This window comes from Somniosus microcephalus, chromosome 1 (assembly GCF_052327205.1).
Source record: "Somniosus microcephalus isolate GS21.2 chromosome 1, FLI_Smic_1.0, whole genome shotgun sequence".
Lineage (NCBI taxonomy): Eukaryota > Metazoa > Chordata > Chondrichthyes > Squaliformes > Somniosidae > Somniosus > Somniosus microcephalus.
This window is the reverse complement of record NC_140987.1, coordinates 327,189,954-327,209,901: the sequence shown is the minus strand read 5'-3', so window position 1 is coordinate 327,209,901 and position 19,948 is coordinate 327,189,954. Positions and strand designations below refer to the sequence as shown.

Here is a 19,948-nt window from a genome sequence, read left to right as displayed (position 1 = left end):
TCAAGGGTAGTTAGGGATGGGCAGTAAATGCTGGAATTGCCAGCAATGCCCACATCCCATAAGCGAATAAAAAAAGAGTAATAGTGTCAAGAAACGGCTCCTTCCAAACCTCAAGGCCTTTAAGTAAAGCAGGCATGAAATGTTTGGGTGTTTCTACTAGGTGCTTTCTTGGGGTTCAGCTTCACAGCCCACCCCACTATAAGCAAGCAAAATACTGGCGATGTTGGAAATCTGAGATAAAAACAGAAAATGCTGGAAACACTCAGTAGGTCAGGCAGCATGCCTGGAGGGAGGAAGGTGGAATTAATGCTTTGGATCCATGACCCTTCGTCAGAAGCTCTTGCCCGATATCCAAGGTAAGCACAGGGAGCTGGAACCACCAAATTGCTCATTGTTTACAGTTGACAAGAAATCATCAAGGCTGGCTCATTAGCACCTTAATTACCTACCGTCGTGGAATCGCCCCCTTGTTTTTTATTTAAAAACCTGCAGTAATTCACTATGGCCCTGAAATTCTGTAGGGGTTCTCCCAGTTTCCTACTGTAACTCTGATGGTAGATGAGGGTATTGAGAAGCTATGCTATGTGAAGTAGGTGTTCTGATTCTATTTTGTATTGAATGTTCCATTATGTGGTTAAAGACAGTACCTCAATGCAAATTTGCAGAAACAGGCACACAGCAAGCTCCCACAAACAGCAATGTGATAATGACCAGATAATCTGTTTTAGTGATGTTGATTGAGGGATAAATGTTGGCCAGGACACCGGGGATAACTCCCCTGCTCTTCTTCGAAATAATGCCATGGGATCTGTTACGTCCACCTGAGAGGGCAGACTGGGCCTCGGTTTAACGTCTCATCCGAAGGACGGATGCAGGTAGTGCCGTAAGAAGTTCAATGACCTCACACGAGTGATCATGGTCAGTGAATGCACCTTTAAATGCCATATCCTACCAACTGCACCACTAGTCTCACACACTGCTCAATGCATCACACCCCCATCACTCACCTACCAACAATCTCTATCAATCAGGACTCATAGCTAACACTCATAGCTTCACCTCAACCTCACACATTTAGCACTGCTGCAAGCCTCACACCCACATCTCACAGCTTGCCAGCTATTCAACCATGACAGCCACATCAGCTAAAGAGAGTGCACCACATTCAATGACACACTTCCCTCTCTCTTGCAGGACAAGGTAGTGCACAACTAGAGGCAGCAGAAGTTAACGGCAGGGGACAGATGCACTTGCATCTCCTAACCCCCATGGAGGAGATGGTGCTGGCCATTATTGGAATGGCCATTGCTGAGGCTGTGGCCAGCGGCGGGGCTGAAACCATCGAAGATGACGGTATCCTCATACCTAATCCTCCTTCTCACATCCCACTTCCCACTCATCTCACAAACTTTTCTGATTTACAAGCTGCAGATGGTGTGCGCATGAACCTCTTGCTTGATCACCCCCTCTCACCACAACCTTACCCTTGTGCCTTTCTCCTTTCAGATATCCAAGAACTTCAACCTGGCTAGGCAGTGGTGGAAGAGCAGGAAGATGGTGGCCTAGAAATTCAGTAGCGTTCGCCAGCCGTTAACGCCTTAAGAGGGGTAGATTTCCAGCGCTAGGCACTTAGCGCCCGGGTGCAGTCCGAACTGCGCCTACGCCCAACTTCAGTTGACATTTAGCGCCGGCGCAAAGTGTTTGCGCCCGCTCAGCTGCGCGCGCAGCTTATGACGTCATTTCGTCGTGCAACGCTGTTTGTGCGCCCCAAACCGGAAATTCAGTGGCGCCCGCCCAATGTGGGCGTGGCGCTGTTAAGAACTGTGAACTGGAATGCAGCAGAGGCCCTGCGGGCCTCGGGGAGCGCTAATTAAAGGGCACTTAGGCTGAACTATAAAGGCCAACCATTTTGCTGCCATGACTTTAGTGCTTTGGATTTCTGGACAGAGACCAAGGAACAGACCTTACTGATTTGGGACAACATAGGAGAGGTATTTTTGGCTTCTGGCCAGAGCTTGGAAATTAGACTCATTGTGATTTCACTGTTTGCAAGTTTATTATGGGTGCTGCATGGGGTTCCAACCCTCAGTTCCAGCATTATGTGCGAAGGGCTCGCAGACGCTGTGTGAGGGCCAGCCATGCCTAGACGCAGAGGGGCCATCAGGCGTCGGCAACGTAGGCCTTACCCACTCAGGGAATACTGGCAGCAGGTGTCCTATCTCACCATGACTGCCGCGCATTGTGTTAAGAGGCTGCGCTTCAGAAGGGAGGTGGTTGCAGAGATCTGCCAGCTGCTTCACAGAGATCTGCGTCCACAGCTGATGTGCAGGACGTCTCTGTCGGTGGAAGTGAAGGTCACGGTGGCTCTGAACTTTTATGCAAGCGGCTCCTTCCAAGCCGCTGCTGGGGACATAGCGAACATCTCCCAGTTCGCCGTGCATCGCTGCATCCGGCAGGTCACCGATGCCCTTTTCGCAAGGAGACACCAATTCATCTCCTTCCCCATGACCCTAGAGAGGCAGGAGCAACGTGCAGTCGGATTTGCCAGGATCGCCGACTTCCCCATGGTGCAGGGCGCCACTGACTGCACGCATGTGGCTATGCGGGCACCTATCGACAATGCCGAGGATTACCGCAACCGGAAGGGCTACCATTCCCTCAATGTACAGCTGGTGTGTGACCACAGGCAGCGCATCCTAGCTGTCAATGACCGCTTTCCAGGAAGCAGCCACGATGCATTTATCCTGCGCCAGACTACTGTGGCTGACATGTTCCAGGCACAGCCTCCACCAAGGGGATGGCTTATTGGGGGCAAGGGCTACCCTTTGTGTACATGGCTCATGACCCCGCTCCGTGCGCCCAGGACCCCTGCGGAGGAGGCATACAACGAAAGCCATCAAGCCACAAGGAACGTCATAGAGCAAACGATTGGCGTCCTCAAGCAACGGTTCCGCTGCCTGGATCGTTCTGGCGGATCTCTACAGTATTCGCCGGATAGAGTCTCCCAGTTCGTCGTCGTTTGCTGCATGCTGCACAACCTGGCTATCCGCAGGACTCAGGCACTGCCACCTCGCGTTGGACCACCACCTCAGGAGGACGAGCAGGAGGACCATGAGGAGGAGGAGGAGGAGGAGGAGGAGTACCAGCCCAGGAGGGAGCCACAAGGTCCAAGGGCCGTCCGCCGGCGGCTTATTGAACGACACTTCTAGGCCCCCTGTCAGGGAATGGCTTGTGGCAATGAACGCACCTGAATGCAGCCGCTCCGCAAGCCCTCAGCCGGTTAACGCAACAACCACTTGAAACATGACACCTGGACAAGCTGAATAAATAAAAAGCTTTATTTAACAAACTCAGGGCCCTTCCCACATGAAACAGAAAAACAGACAAGACCCCCAAAAAACAGTCAAAAACATATCTCACTCCCACAACCTGGGGAGGAATAACAAAAATTGGCCTTCCAATTGGCCTTCATCCTCGGCCTTACCAAAATAAGCCCCCCCCCTCCAGAACACAAACACCCCCATATAAAAAAACATTTGCCTTCATCTTCGGCCTTACCAAAATAAGCCCCCCCCCTCCAGAACACAAACACCCCCATATAAAAAAAACAGTTGGCAGCACACTCTACTTGGTGTGCCGAGAGGGCGAGTCCTTGTGCAGGCTTCTCCGGCCCCTGCCCGACCTGTTGCTCCGCCTCAACCTGGGCCCTGTGGGTGTTGCAAGGCTGGGGGAAGGCTCCTGAGGGGCACAATGCGTGACGGCAGGTGCCCTTGGGGGTCGGCCTAGACGAGGTCCGGCCCTGGAGGGGCCGGCTGCTGACTGCTGCAGCTGTGGCTGGCCAGCATCAGTCTCTCCAGCAGCTCGTCGCACCTTGGCTGGGGGAGTGGCAGTGGCAGCTGCAGCTGCAGCAATGGGGGCAAGCTGGCTGATGCCAGGCGCTCGCTGGTCGCCAGAGACACTGGCACTCGGCCGGCCTGGCACTGCAGCAAGCGCAGCAATCTGGTGAAGGCCAGACCGCTGTGCTGCAGCAGGGCGGCGGGTGCCCTGGCGATGCTTCCGTGACACAGCGAGTGTGGCAGAAGTGAGTGCGCGAACTGCCCTGGTCTGTGCCTGCATCAGATCAGCCAGTGTCTGGACGGCACCACTCATGAACTCGCGACTCGCGTCCTGTGATGCCGTGTGTTGCTCGACACCCCTGGCCTGTGCTGCCGCGAGTTGCTCGACAACCCTGGCCTGTGAGTCCCCGAAATTGGCCACACTATGAGCCAGGGACTCAATGGCCTGAGGCAACTGTCCCACAACCCCCATGAACTCATTGTGGCACCGCTCCGAGGCCGCGGACATTTCATCAAGGAGGCGCACCTCCTGGGCGAGGACCGTCTCCGGACTGGAGGGCGGACTCTCCCTCTGGGGAGAAGGCCGCCGAGCTGCCCGACCCTTCCCGCGTGCCTGGACGCCACTGGGCCCAGCAACTGCCCTCCCCTGCAACACTTCCCCCCTCTGGGGAGAAGGCAGCCGTGCTGCCCGACCCTTCCCGCGTGCCTGGATGCCACTGGGCCCAGCAACTGCCCTCCCCTGCAACACTTCCCCCCTCTGGGGAGAAGGCAGCCGTGCTGCCCGACCCTTCCCGCGTGCCTGGACGCCACTGGGCCCAGGAACTGCCCTCCCCTGCAACACTTCCCCCTGGCTCTCCTCCAGGCAAGACGTGTCCCCTCCATTGCCATCCCCTGGCGCGGATGAGGGTTCCCCCGATGTGCCGCCTTCCTCTTGGTCCTCGTCGTCCTCCTCTTCCGAGGGACTGGCACTCTCAGCTTCAGGGACCTCCTCCTCACCAGCTGAAAGCAGGAAGGCACAAGAGTAGCTTTAGAGTGAGGACAGGGCGTCAGCGAGGGAGGCATGAGTAGTGCCATTATGCGCATTGGTGGGACAGTGGCAAAGGATGTAGATCTGAAGTGCAAGGGGAACCAGAGAGGTCCAAATGGTCATGTCCTTACCATTGGGTCCCAGCACAGGGTCGGCATCTCCAATAGCAACGGGGCCAGTCACCCGGCCACGCACGAGTCGAGCCACGCTCTCCTCCAGCTGACTGAGCTGCTGGAACTGGGGACGGCCTCCCCCGGTGACAGTCTGGCTCTTCAAATTCCGTGCCAGCTTGGCCTGCAAGAGAAAGGACGGCCTCTAAGTACAGTGTGGTGCCCTGTTGTTGTGTGCACTGCCTCCCATGGTCGAATAGCTTGGCCAGTGTGTTAAGTGCAGAGAGTGCTATTGATGATCATGCCAGTGCCATAGCTGCGGGAGGAGGGCTGGCCATTAGGCCTTTGAGGTCCCTTTGCCCATAATGTGAGGTGCACATGCAAGGATGAGGAGGACACTGGAAAGGGTACTCACCCTGACCAACCGACTGAGGTCGTTGAACTTCTTGCGGCATTGGTCAGCAGTCCTGGGGACATCGCTGTTGGCTGACACCCTCAGGGCGATTTCCCTCCAGGCTCTCCTGTACTGCCTCCTGGGAGCCTTCTTGCCACTGTCCGGGCACAAGATCTCCCTGTTCTTTTCCAACCCCCTAAGCAGCACCCTCAAAGCATGCTCTGAGAAGCGCTGCGCTCGTTCACGGGCCTTCTGCATGGCTTCAGGCGCTATTTGGGTCCACCAGCAGTGTTCAGGCCTAGCTGCAGGGCTCCACTATCCAGGGCGTGGCTGCAGACAAAGTCGACCCTTCCCCCTTTAAGAGCTGGCCGGCGTCAGGGTGTCTGCTGTCAATCAAAACATGACCGCACCTGCGCTGCGCCCGGCCTCGGCGTTATCAGTCCGCACCGCCAGCTTAGCGCCTAAAGATAGGAGTGCAACGCCAGTTTCAGCGCTCGCCCAAACTCCTTGGCCAAAGCTACTGAATTTCGGCGAAGTGGCCTCCACTTTCCGGCGGGCGCTAACTTTAGCGCCCGCCCGACTTTACCGCCCCAAAAGTGGCTGTACTGAATTTCTAGGCCGGTGTCTCTTCATCTTCACTATCACTCAATTTAACACTCGCAGCCACCAGCACAGAAACTGGCACTGCATGTCATTTAGAGGACAGCACAGAGGCGGGATCTGCACATGGTGAGACACTGGGCACGAGTGGCCTGCAGCCAGAGTGGGGGCAAGGATAGCGCAGGCACCAGCTTGCCAGAGGGCGAGGTCACACAAGAGTTCTGCAGAGGACTCAGATTAGCACTTCAATGGGGTGACCTACAGAAGAAGGCTGATGGGTATGCACAGTGAAATGCTTGGTGCATTGGCAGGCCTGCCAGAAAGCCTGTGTGCAATGTCAAGGAGCATGGAGGAGTCTGGCACCAACTTGGCATGGGACTTTGTGCAGAGCTTGGAGTCTATCCTTTTCATCATGGATGTGGTGGCCAACTCCATTAGCACACTTGTGGACCCAACCATGATGCAGCGTGTGATGGCTAATGTCTCAGCTTCTATTGCAGCACAAGCAGCAGACACCCAATGTCCGAGTGCTGCTGTGGAAGCTCAAACTGCTGCCATCACGGCTGTGGATTCCAGTGTTCAAAGGGGCTTGCAGGGTGTCAAAGCAGTCCAGCAATCTGTCCTCCAACAGATTACTAGCATTGCTGAGGCACCGCCCGTTCCATGGAGCACAAACTTACTGTCCTCTCTCAGGATGACAGCATTTGTCCTCCCACCACTGCCACTCCGCCAGTGCCCTTGCTTTTTCCTGTCAGCCAGCCAGCCCAGACTGCTGCAGCCCATGCCAGGATGGTGCAGTCCATAACCAGGCCTTCTAAGTCCAAGCTGCTCGAGGTTGTCCTCCAACTGAGGTCTCCTCCACTGAAAGTCAGCAGCCTTCCACCAGCCATGCTGCAGCCACTGTGTAGGAGCACTAGGACAGGCAAAGGCACACGGAAGACAGGCACTAAGGGAAAGCACAAGGGTGATGTTTGTATGCAATATGGAATGATTTGATTTATAAATTTGGTTTGGAATGTTTGTTTTGTGTTGGCTTTTATTTTTGCATTGTGGCCAAGTGGACACTGTGATGGTCAGTGACAGAGGGAAGGTCAGGTGTGGGAATGTTGGTGAATGGGGAATTGGGGTTATTGTACCGGTATCGCACTCGGATGAGTTCTTCATGGACAGCCAGGCCAGAAAGGGGCTGTCGAGGTTGCCTCCTCCCTTCCTCTTCATCCTCAGCTGCTTGCCGTATAGCTGGTGGTAAAGGTTGTGTCTTCATGATGGCGAGGTTGTGCAGCATGCAGCAGACCACCATGAATCTTGACACCCGCTCTGCCGAGTACTGCAGGGCTCCTCCAGAGTGTTCCAGGCAGCGGAAGCATTGTTTCAGCATGCCAATGGTCTGCTCTATCACAATGTGTGTGGCAGCATGGCTTTCATTGTATACATGCTGCACACATGTGCGTGGGTTGCGCACTGGAGTCATGAGCTGTGTCGTCAGCAGATAGCCCGCGTCACCCAGTAGCCACCCTCTGGTTTGCTGTGCTGGCTCAAATGAAGGTGGCACAGCGGACTGGCGCAGAATGAAGACATCATGACTGTTGCCAGGATACCGGGCATTGACCTGAATGATTTGTTGCCTGTGGTGGCACATCAGCTGGACTTTGAGGGAGTGGAATCCTGTTTGGTTCGAGTACATGGCAGAGTTGACATGCAGCGCCCGCAAAGCGATGTGTGTGCAGTGAATGGTATCCTGCTCCATGGGGAAGCCTGCAGTCCTAGCGAAGCTGCGTCCTCGCTCCGCTTGCTGCTTCCTGGCAAGAGAGAATGAAATGTAGTCAGCTCTCTTTGAACAGAGAGCCTCAGTGACCTTCCTTACGCAACAGTGGATGGTAAACTGCAAGATGTGGCAAATATCCCCAGCTCCAGCCTGGAAGGAGCCCGACACACAAAAGTTCATGGCCATGGTCACCTTCACAGCCACTGGCAATGCAGTCCTTGCCCTGCTCTGAGGTTGCAGCAGGAGGCAGATTTCAGTGAGCACATCCTTACTAAAGCACAGATGATTCAAACATTGTTCCTCACTGAGGTTCAGGTAGAATTGCTCCCTGAACACTCTGGGTAGATCTGGCCACCTGCTGAGAGCCCTTCTCCCCCTCCTCCTCCTCCCTCTTCCAGCAGCTTGTCCTGCTCTGCTCATCCTCTGTCATGCTGTATTCCAAGGGGAATGCCTACTCGTGCACCCATGTCTGGGAGCAAGTGGTTTGTGCAGAAGCCTTGAAGTCAAGAAAAAGTCCTTCAGCACCCATCATGCCATTCCCTGTAAATTTTAGCATCCTTAAACAAATATAGAAAGCACCAAACACTTGTAGACGTGTACCAACAGCCAGAAGAAATCAACCAGCAACTAACCTGTAAGTAGTTGATGATCCCTTTTGTAGTGTATGTAACCGTTCCACCTTTAAGAGAACTATTTTAAGGGTTGCACTACTTTATCTTGGCTGCTGTATACTGTAATACCGGTGGTGACCACACCGGTATATAAGTGCTGTGTAATGATTTATTGGGCAGTTCCGCCCTGACTTTCAACTAGTAAAGTCCTGTTAAAGTTTACTCTTGTGGTCTGTGTAGTAATTCTCAATATAACACACAGACTTAACAATGGCGACGAGTTCGATCTTACCCTGCGGCAGAGATACATCCAAGGCAGTTTAACGGGCATCGAGAGGAGGCATCCGCCCTCATCATTCTGCTGAGAAAAGACTCGGGTCTGCAGAGCTAAGGAAGAAGGAAGAATTCTGACACGAAGCCTTCCATCAGCAACAGGCAGTGATCATCCCTCTATCAAGGTGGTGGTAAGCCGATCAGCGACGAGCAGCAAGTCGGCCACGTTGACTGTGAGTAGGGGAGAAAATAAAAAAAATAACGGAGGATATAAGGGCGGAGAACTCGACCATGGCTGGGGAAAGGAGCCGGACAGAAGTCGGGGCCAGAGGCGCTGAGACTGGGGCAGCGTAAGGCACGGAAGCCGCGGTGCATGCAAACGCAGCCGGTGTGAAAGACCGGGCTGCAAGCGGGCTGGGAGACGCAACAGCGTCGAGAGAGAGCTCGACCGCGACCGGTGAAAAAGGCCGGGCAGCTACCGAGGCCGCGAGGCGCAGCGTCCGGGTCAGCGTAAGGCGCGGAAGAAAATAAAACAAAAAAAAAACCCGCGGAGAACTCAGCCGCAGCCGGGGGGGGAACGGACCGGACTGCAAGAGGGGCTGGGAGGCACGATTTGAAACCGCTGGGGGAGGGCGAACGCAGCAAATCGGCAATCGCCATTACAGCCAGCGGGGGAGAAAGGCAAACGCGGGAAGCCGCCATTTTCGGAGGCGGGGGAAGAAGACGAGCGCGGGAAACCGCCATTTGGTAAAAAAAAAAAAAAAAAATTCTTTTGTTTCTCAAGAAGATCGCAAGGATGCCTAAGCGTGGTAACATCAACGATTTCGATCCCGATGTTGAAGATTGGGCCACGTATGTAGAACGCATAGAGATATATTGTAAGGCAAATAAAATATCAGATGAAGATAAAGCACTAACCTTACTAAACTCAATGGGTGCGAAGACATACGGGCTATTGAAGCATCTTCTATCACCAGCTAAACCGGCGGATCAGACTTTCGCTAATATTGTTGCTGTCCTGAAGAATCATTTCAACCCCACACCGCTGATGTTAGCAGAACAATTTAAATTTTATGCGAGAACGCAACTGAAAGAGGAAAGCAACGCGGAGTATTTAATTGAACTGCGCAAGCTAGCGAATTACTGTCAGTTTGGGGAAAGCCTGACAGAGGCACTGAGAGACAAATTCGTGTGTGGATTGTCGAAAGAAGGAACACAAAAGCGGTTGCTTGAAGAGAATGATCTTACACTTGATAAGGCTGTCACTATTGCAGCATCGCACGACGCCGCAGCGAGAGGCACCGCGAAAATGCAGCTGAAGGCAGCGGTACTCAGCGTAGATCAAATGGCTTCGGGTACAACGAAATGTTATCGTTGTGGGAAGACAAAACATGATAAGAACCAATGCTGGTTTAAAAACCAGGAATGTAGAAAATGTGGCAAGCTTGGTCACATAGTATGCCGGTCAGGGAAGAAGACCAGCAACAAAATGTCACCACAGGAAAAGTGCAGAAAGGTACATAAGGTGGCTGAGAAGAGTTCGGATGAACAGAATTCGGATTCAGACTCCAACAGCAAGGAACTGGGTAGTCTAAGAATTCACAACGTGAGTAAGGAAGCTGACCGACAAACTATCTGGGTCACACTACAGATAGCAGGAGTCCAAGTGAAGATGGAATTGGACACCGGTTCGGCGTTGACGGTCATGAACAAGCAAGATTACAAAAAGTTATTCAAACATATTCCCCTACGGGATACGGAGATAGTATTGCAGACATACACGGGGCAAAAAGTATACCCCATCGGAAAGATAAAAGTCAAGGTGACACACAAGGGCAAAGAACACCAAGGAATGGACTTATATGTACTACCTGAGGGAGGTCCACCACTTCTGGGACGGGAGTGGATCAGGAAAATAAATATGGACTGGCACTCCCTAAATGCAATAACGATAGATTCCGAAAAGAATGATGTCAAACCTGAACGATTGTCCAAAATATTGGATGAGGCTAAAGAGGTGTTCCAACAGGGACTGGGAACACTGAAAGGAATTAAGGCAAAAATCAAGATTGCAGAACATGCAAACCCAAAATTTTTCAAAGCCAGAACGGTACCGTATGCGATACGACCCGCTGTGGAAGCTGAGCTGGAAGGGCTGGAACGTTCAGGAGTACTGTCTAAGGTGGACTGGAGTGAGTGGGCCACGCCCATTGTGCCCGTCATGAAGCATTCATCGAGTAACAAGCCAGGGGAACCGGGGAAGGTCCGCATCTGTGGAGACTTCAAGATCACAGTTAATCCAGTGCTTCACATGGTACAATATCCGCTTCCACGGATTGAGGATATCTTTGCTTCATTGTCTGGCGGGAAACGCTTCACCAAGATAGACCTGGCGCAAGCGTACTTACAGATGGAAGTTGAGGAAGAGTCGCGCCAGTATCTCACAATCAGCACGCACAGAGGCTTGTATCGATATAATAGGCTGGTTTTTGGAGTGGCTTCGGCTCCGGCAATTTGGCAGAGGGCCATGGAACAGGTATTACAGGGAATTCCAAGCACTCAATGCTACTTGGACGATATCCTGATTACAGGAGATGACGATGAGGAACACCTTGCAAATTTGAAACTGGTGCTCACCAGGTTGAAGGAATATGGCCTTCGAGTTAATCGCCAGAAATGTGAGTTCTTTCAGGAACGGATCTCGTACTATGGTCATGTCATTGACCAGGAGGGGCTGCACAAGTCACCTGACAAGATCGAAGCTGTTGTGAAGGCTCCCGCTCCGGAAAATGTATCCCAGTTGAGATTGTTCCTAGGGTTGATTAACTATTACCATAAGTTTCTGCCAAATTTATCCACGGTGCTGCACCCGCTGAATGCTCTTTTGCAGAAAGAAGTACCATGGAAGTGGAGCGAGGACTGTAAGAAGGCCTTTCGCAAAAGCAAGACATTGATCACCTCAGAGGAAGTGTTGGCTCACTTCAACCCAACGCTACCTATTCGTTTAGCTTGTGACGCTTCCCCTTATGGTATTGGAGCAGTACTCTCACACAAGTTGCCAAATGGCTCGGAAAGGCCAGTCGCATTTGCGTCCAGATCATTGACCTCCGCTGAGCGCAACTATGCTCAGATAGATAGGGAGGCTCTCAGCCTGGTGTGGGGAGTAAAGAAGTTTCATCATTACCTGCAGGGCCAGAAGTTTACACTGCTGACAGACCACCAGCCGTTGGTATCCATATTCAACCCTAAAAAGGGCGTTTCCAGTATGACAGCGCAAAGGCTACAGAGGTGGTCCCTTTTCCTAGGGGCACACCAATATGACATAGAATACAAAGGATCAAAACAGCATGGGAATGCTGACGGTTTATCACGCCTACCGTTGCCAACGGTAGAAGAGGCGCCTACAGGGGACCCAGTGGAGATGTTCCACTCAACCATAGTGGAATGTCTACCAGTAACAAATTCGGCGATCGAAAAAGAAACAAGAAATGACCTGACTCTCTCACGAGTCTACGATTTAACGGTGAAGGGATGGCCAGCACATGGCGAACCACTGTTGCCAGCATTTTCGCAAAGAGAACAGCTGTCAGTGTGCCGAGGAACTTTGATGTGTGGATCCAGAGTGGTGATTCCACACAAACTCCAGCAAAAAGTGCTAAAGGAGCTTCACGAGGGGCATCTGGGTGGAGTGAAAATGAAGAACCTAGCCAGAGCGTTCGTGTGGTGGCCAGGTATCGATGGAGACATCAAAGAAATGACCAAGAGCTGTGTAGGATGCCAGAAGGTCCAAAACGCCCCACCACAAGCTCCTCTGCATCCATGGGAGTGGCCCTCATCTCCATGGCAAAGGGTACATATCGACTTTGCTGGTCCGTTTATGGACTCAATGTTCTTAATCGCGGTGGATGCACACTCCAAGTGGCCGGAGGTAATAAAGATGTCCTCCACCACCACGGAAAAAACCATCACAGTATTAAGGACCATATTTGCCAGGAATGGGCTGCCGGAACAGATCTGTTCTGATAATGGACCGCAATTTGTGTCCGAAGAATTCAGGAAGTTCTTAAAAAACAATGGGGTTAAGCACTACACGTCCGCCCCATACCATCCCTCCACCAATGGATTAGCTGAAAGGTTTGTCCAGACCTTCAAGAAGGCCATAAAGGCCATGGGTAATGAAGACATAAATCTACAACATAAGGTAGATAACTTCTTGTTGGCGTACAGGAATGCAACACATGCGGTTACGAACCAAACTCCCGCCATGATGTTTTTCAATAGAAGACTAAGATGCCGGCTGGATTTGATCAAGCCAAACGTCAGAAGGGACGTAGAGAACCGGCAATTTCAAGGCATGAATGAAAGGCCAACTAGAACCTTCCAGATAGGTCAACCAGTTTTGGCCCGGGACTACCGTACCGAGAAATGGCAGCCTGGAACTATTTGCAAACGACTAGGACCGCTGATGTATACCGTGGACATTGGTGAAAGCATAATAAGGCGCCATGTTGACCAGATCATAGAGTCATCCGAAAAGGAACAACCTACTCCACAACTCTATACGCCTAATGATGAAGCAGCGATACCCATAGTATCTACCTCCGATCCGGTGATACTGGAATCAGATGAACCCGACACTGGCATTCAAGCCGAATCGACCTTGCCAAAAGAACCTACTACACCACCGAAAACTACTACACCACCAAGGCGTTATCCGGACCGAGTCAGGAAGCCTCCAGAGAGACTGAATCTGTGAACTGTTTTTACATTAAGTTGTGTATATATGTTATGATGTTATGTTTAATGGGAATATATACTGTTAACCTAAAAAGGGAGGATTGTAGTGTATGTAACCGTTCCACCTTTAAGAGAACTATTTTAAGGGTTGCACTACTTTATCTTGGCTGCTGTATACTGTAATACCGGTGGTGACCACACCGGTATATAAGTGCTGTGTAATGATTTATTGGGCAGTTCCGCCCTGACCTTCAACTAGTAAAGTCCTGTTAAAGTTTACTCTTGTGGTCTGTGTAGTAATTCTCAATATAACACACAGACTTAACACCTTTAAATATTGGAGGTGGGGGTGGGGGTCCTTACTGCTGCTGAACATGTGTTCATAAGTGTGAGCTTCAGAGAGGGCACTGGTGGAGCGTTGAGCTCCAAAATGGCAGCACTGGCATCAAATCAGCATTGCACACTGTTTGACGTCATGATCGGTCTGCTCTGCATACTTCTGGTGGGCATTCACTGTGCGTGTGCCAACACCCTACCAATATGGGGACCGGTGCGATTCACCCCACAAGTGTGCGTGCGTGCTGCAGACACCATTTTGGACTTCTAAGGCCATTTGTAACCCCCAAAAAGAGGCGCTACGGGTCCGTATTTTGAGCCAAATGTGTTTTGGATCAAGTTAGATGACAATGATCACATTTTTTTTTTACAAGTTATAACCTTTGATGGACAACCTCAACTAATAATAAAAAGTGATAAAGAATGGCAGTTTATCATACTGTACAAACATGTTTTGGGAATCAGTTACAATCTGAATAATTCAAACGTGCATCTCAAGGCTTAGTGGCCAAATGCACCGTGAGATGTAGAACTAAACCGTATTGATTGGAAGCTCCCACTTTTGAATCCTTGGACTCGGCAGAGTTGCTGGGCCAGAGGTAGAGGTGGTACAATTGGTCTCAGTGTCCCTGGGCTACAGGGAAGGAATATCATCCAGGATTCTTGGTCCTGGTCACTATCCAGTGCCCTGTACTGGACTGTGTGAGATGTGGGCTGGGGTATGGGATATGAATCCTGGGAGAACACAGGATCAGGTTTGGCCCCACCAAAGATCTTGCTGATGCTCATTGCCCAGGCTTGATTATGGAGTCACCACTTGGGTGAGGTACCAGATGGCTGTTTGTTCATAGAATCATAGAAGTTTATAGCACAGAAAGGGGCCATTTGGCCCATCATGACTATGCCAGCCATAAAAGAGCTATTCAGCTGAATCCCACTTCCCAGCTCTTGGTCCGTAGCCCTGCAGGCTACGGTACTTCAAGTGCATATCCAAGTACTTTTTAAATGTGATGAGCATTTCTGTCTGTACCACTCTTTCAGGCAGTGAGTTCCAGACCTCCACCACCCACTGGATGAAAAAAATTCTCCTCAACTCCCCTCTAATCCTTCTACCAATTACTTTAAATCTATGCCCCCTAGTTATTGACCTCTCTGCTAAGGGAAATAGGTCCTTCCTATCCACTCTATCTAGGCCCCTCATAATTTTATACACCTCAATGTGTTCTTGTGGAACTGCCACCAAGGAGGAAGACACTGCCTTAAAGAATGGAGAGAAAGAAAGGGGACTAATGAGAGGAAAACAGCTCGCGATGAAACAATTGCTGAGGCTGGATTTGGCCAGTAGGCCTCATACAAGCATGGCAGATGCAATATAACGTGGATAAATGTGAGGTTATCCACTTTGGTGGCAAAAACAGGAAGGCAGATTATTATCTAAATGGCAATAGATTGGGAGAAGGGGAAGTGCAACGAGACCTGGGTGTCCTTGTGCACCAGTCGCTGAAGGTAAGCATGCAGGTGCAGCAGGCGGTTAAGAAGGCAAATGGTATGTTGGCCTTCGTAGCGAGAGGGTTTGAGTACAGGAACAAGGATGTCTTGCTGCAGTTTTACAGGGCCTTGGTGAGATCACATCTCGAGTATTGTGTACAGTTTTGGTCGCCTTATCTGAGGAAGGATGTTCTTGCCATGGAAGGAGTTCAGTGAAGATTCACCAGGCTGATACCTGGGATGGCAGGAATGACATATGAGGAGAGATTGGGTCGATTGGGCTTGTACTCGCTGGAGTTTAGAAGAATGAGAGGGGGTCTCATTGAAACTTATAAAATTCTGACAGGACTGGACAGACTAGATGCAGGAAGGATGTTCCCGATGGTCAGGGAGTCCAGAACCAGGGGTCACAGTCTAAGGATAAGGGGTAAGCCATTTAGGACAGAGATTAGGAGGAATTTCTTCACCCAGAGAGTGGTGAACCTGTGGAATTCTCTACCACAGAAGGCAGTAGAGGCCAATACATTAAATATATTCAAGAAGGAGTTGGATATATTTCTTAAGGCTAAAGGGATCAAGGGGTATGGGGAGAAAGCAGGGACCGGGTACTGAATTTGGATGATCAACCATGATCGCACTGAATGTCGGAGCAGGCTCGAGGGGCCGAATGGCCTACTCCTGCTCCTTTCTTCTAAGTTTCTATACAACACGTTGGCCCCTGGAGTGTCAGATTCATTAGTTTTGGCCAGGTTGTCCAAGAGTCAGAGGAGAAAGGAATAGATCGAGATCTCCATACGGATCAATCACAGTCCTTGGTAGGTCAAAGAAGGAGTATTATTGTCCACGAAGAGCCACCAAGCTTTCCTAACCAGAGATGGCAGGCCATCTTGACAAGTAGAAGAAAACAAGCAGGAAAAATATCTGCAGTACTTTTCCATCATTGTCCAATATTCTTGACTCACACCATAATCCCACATACCTGTACCACAGCAGACATCCAGAACGATAGAGTCACCATCTACTCTGATCAGGTCACGAATAGTTTGGTAAAGGATCTCCGCTCCTTCAGAATTCACCTGGAAGAAGGCATCTGGAGAGATTCGGAACTTCAGACCCAATACTTCCTCCAAGATATAGGGGACGCCATAGAGGAGCTGATAGGGTGACTCCTTGTGGAGACAGCGGGTCATCGTACTATCAGTGAAAACACACATCATTACAAATAGTATCATAACATTACAGAACAAGGAGGTAAGGATTAGGAAAGGCTTTGGCATCCACCAAACCCATTTCTTCCACAGATCATGGACAACTTGCCTATCGGGAGTTGGATGAGTCATTAAACTGAGGCCCTGTCTGCCATTTCAGATGGATGCTAAACATCCCATGGTATTATTCGAAGAAGAACGAGAAATTCTCCGTGGTATCCTGGCCAACATTTATTCCTTAACTAACATCACTAAAAGCAGATTATCTCACTGTTGTTTGCAGGACCTTGTTGTGTGCAGATTGGCTGCTGTTACCTTGCAAGGCTGGTATCAACTTTCGTCATACAAGACAGTTTTCTGATTCCTTGTGTAGTTCTGACCTACTGATAGATACATCTATCTGTTTGACAACTATATGTTATTCTGTACATGCAAGGAGACAAGGCAGCTCATGTTATGTCCTGTGGGTCTTTCACCCCTGGTACCACAAGTCAGCAAGTCTTTGGAATGCTGAGTGAATGGTAACTAATAGAAACCGAGGGTAAAGGTCACAGAAGAGGTATGATGTAATGACCTTTTAGCGGAGGGATAAAAGCCAGAATAATGTAACACGAAGTTAGGAACATCAAGGGTTGGCCACCCTGCTACTGAGCTCAGCAACTGTAACATGAAGTCTCCTGAAACCTTCACATCGCCGTGTGTGTTGTCTGCAATGTGCTGTTACATTACAACAGTGACTACATTTCAAAAGTACTTCATTGACTGAGAAGTGATTTAGGACGTCCTGAACATGTGAAAGGTGATACAGCAGATAAATGCGAGTTGTTTCTTCCATCCTGGACTCTGCCCACTCAGTTTCCTGAGGATGCAGCTACCATCGATGAACCTCGCAGAAGATAAAATTCAATGAAGTTTTCTCCCCACTCTCCAGTAGCAATTGAGCAAAACTGCAGAATATTAACCCAACTTTACAACCCGTTTTAACAGTTCGGCCAAGTGTAATCCACAGGTAACTCATTCACCATGTCAGCAGTACATGATTATCAAGTTCCTTATGGTAGATGATCAGTTCTATCTGCCCTCGTCCTTGTAAACTTTAGTTTCATTCTTAAACAGGTATTTAGCCAACCTCAAAAAAAAAAGAAAAGCAACTAATCTTTACTTCAGGACAACTCTGTAAATCTAAAGATGGTTGGGTGCCCCCAACTGTGTCAGGACAACATCTTCACCTCCCACACCAGCTGTCCTGGTGATCCATTCTAGCAAGACTTGCCATCCCAGAGCTACATTTGTGCTGAATCACTAGGTGGCTTATTAGTTATCGACTTGCATCCACCCAAAACTGGGTTGATTTCACTTGTGACACTCCGGCAGCCAGACATCTGAACGGATTGGTAAACCCAGAAAAGCTGTTTACTGATGGGTTGGAACTCTAATCGTGTGTCAAAACATCAACAGCAAGCTGCTCGTCAACATCAGCAACATTAAGAGAGAAGAACAAGTACCTCTCTTGAAAGTAGAGAGAGGTTAGCTCACACACAGCTCCTGGTCCAACGGTAAAATACTCCACCAGCGATTTCTGATGTTTGCTAATTTCCTCCTGCAAAATCAAACATAAATAAAATTCTACAGGAACACTCAACATAACGACATGTTTTTTCTTCCTCGATTCACCCCCCCCCCCCCCACTCCCCAATGACACAACTAAGGTAATAAGCTCATCACATCATTGCAGGTCTTTTATCAAATTCTGCCAAACCTGCTCAATGAATAACCAGATCGTCTCCTTTTAGTCATCAGTCATCAGTCAGGCAGATTGTAATGTACAAAAAAAAAAGGAAATCAAGACTTCTTTTAGAATTCATATCTTGGTTGGGAGTACCTTGTATAAAGGAGTGTTTGGCACAGCTTTTAAGGATAATGGTATCAGGGCAAAGGGAAGGTTTGGATCAAACATACCGCAGACAGCAGAGTGAGCAAAAGACCGAGGGACATGTCTTACCATTGGCTTAATGCTGCTGTGACAGTTTTATATAAATCAAGGATGGGTTGGGAGAAATAGTTGCCCCTTCCTGATTTACCATTAGTTCACTGGTTAGTTCACCTGCCGTGCTGAGGCCAACTTCAAGCAAAGCTAAACTTACCTCCAGGGCTAAATAGCAGAAACAACGTAACTTAACTCCAACATGAATTACACAAGAAGTGTTTCCAGTGGGGTTCCGCAGGGCTCAGTACTAGGTCCCTTGCTTTTTTTGGTATATATCAATGATCTTGACTTGAATATAGGGGGTATGATTAAGAAGTTTACAGATGATACTAAAATCGGCTGTGTGTTTGATACTGAAGAAGGAAGCTGTAGACTGCAGGAAGATATCAATAAATTGGTCAGGTGGGCAGAACAGTGGCAAATGGAATTCAATCCGGAGAAGTGTGAGGTAATGCATTTGGGGAGAGCCAACGAGGAAAGGGAATACACATTAAATGGTAGGACACTGAGTAGTGTAGAGGAACAAAGGGACCTTGGAGTGCATGTCCACAGATCCTTGAAGGTAGCAGGCCAAGTAGATAAGGTGGTTAAGACACACGGAATGCTTGCCTTTATTATAGAATACAAGAGCAGGGGGTGTTATGCTTCAACTGTATAAAACACTAGTTAGGCCTCAGCTAGAGTACTGCGTGCAGTTCTGGTCACCACATTACAGGAAAGATGTGATTGCACTAGAGTGGGTACAGAGGAGATTTACAAGGATGTTGCCGGGAGTAGAGAATCTTAGCTATGAGGAAAGACTGGATAGGCTGGGTCTGTTTTCCTTGGAACAGAGGAGGCTGAGGGGAGGCCTTATTGAGGTGTATAAAATTATGAGGGGCCTAGATAAAGTGGATAGAAAGGACTTATTTCCCTTAGCAGAGGGGTCAAAAACCAGAGGGCACAGATTTAAAGTAATTGGTGGAAGGTTTAGAGGGGATTTGAGGGGAAATTTCTTCACCCAGAGGGTTGTGGGGGTCTGGAACTCACTGCCTGAAAGGGTGGTAGAGGCAGGAACCCGAACCACATTTAAAAAGCACTTGGATGTGCACTTGGGATGCTCTAACCTGCAGGGCTACGGACCAAGAGCTGGAAAGTGGGATTAGGCTAGATAGCTCTTTGTTGGCCGGCACGGACACGATGGGCCGAAATGGCCTCCTTCCATGCTGTAACTTTCTATGATTCTATGAAAAGAGTTCTGTAAAATGCTTTTACTGTCCTGTGGGAAATACCTGAGGCAGAGATAGAGACTAGTCAGCCGTGGTTCAGTGGGTAGCACTCTCACCTGTGGAGTCAGAATGTCAGGTGTTCGAGCCCCACTCCAGAGACTTGACCACAAGATCTAGGCCGACACTTCAGTGCAGTACTAAGGATGAGACGTTAAACCGAGGCCCCGTCTGCCTTCTCAGGTTGACGTAAAAAATCCCATGGCACTATTCAAAGAAAAGCAAGGGAGTTATCCCCAGTGTCCTAGCCAGCATTTATCCTGCAACCAACAGCACTAAAACAGATTATCTGGTCATTATCAAATTGCTGT

The 19,948-nt window shown here is 49.8% G+C and overlaps 1 protein-coding gene across 2 annotated transcripts in view; it reads right to left on the bottom strand.

The window, feature by feature from the left end:
• The window catches only part of trmt2b (tRNA methyltransferase 2B), an 83,190-nt gene that overhangs the window by 24,451 nt on the left and 38,791 nt on the right, over nucleotides 1–19,948 (bottom strand). For both annotated transcript variants that reach the window (XM_085994380.1, XM_085994388.1), the window contains exons 8-9: nucleotides 17,891–17,985; nucleotides 16,157–16,371 (exon numbers count right to left, since the gene is read on the bottom strand). In XM_085994380.1, coding sequence (XP_085850506.1) covers nucleotides 16,157–16,371; nucleotides 17,891–17,985 — 310 coding nt within the window. The remainder of the gene's footprint in view (nucleotides 1–16,156; nucleotides 16,372–17,890; nucleotides 17,986–19,948) is intronic.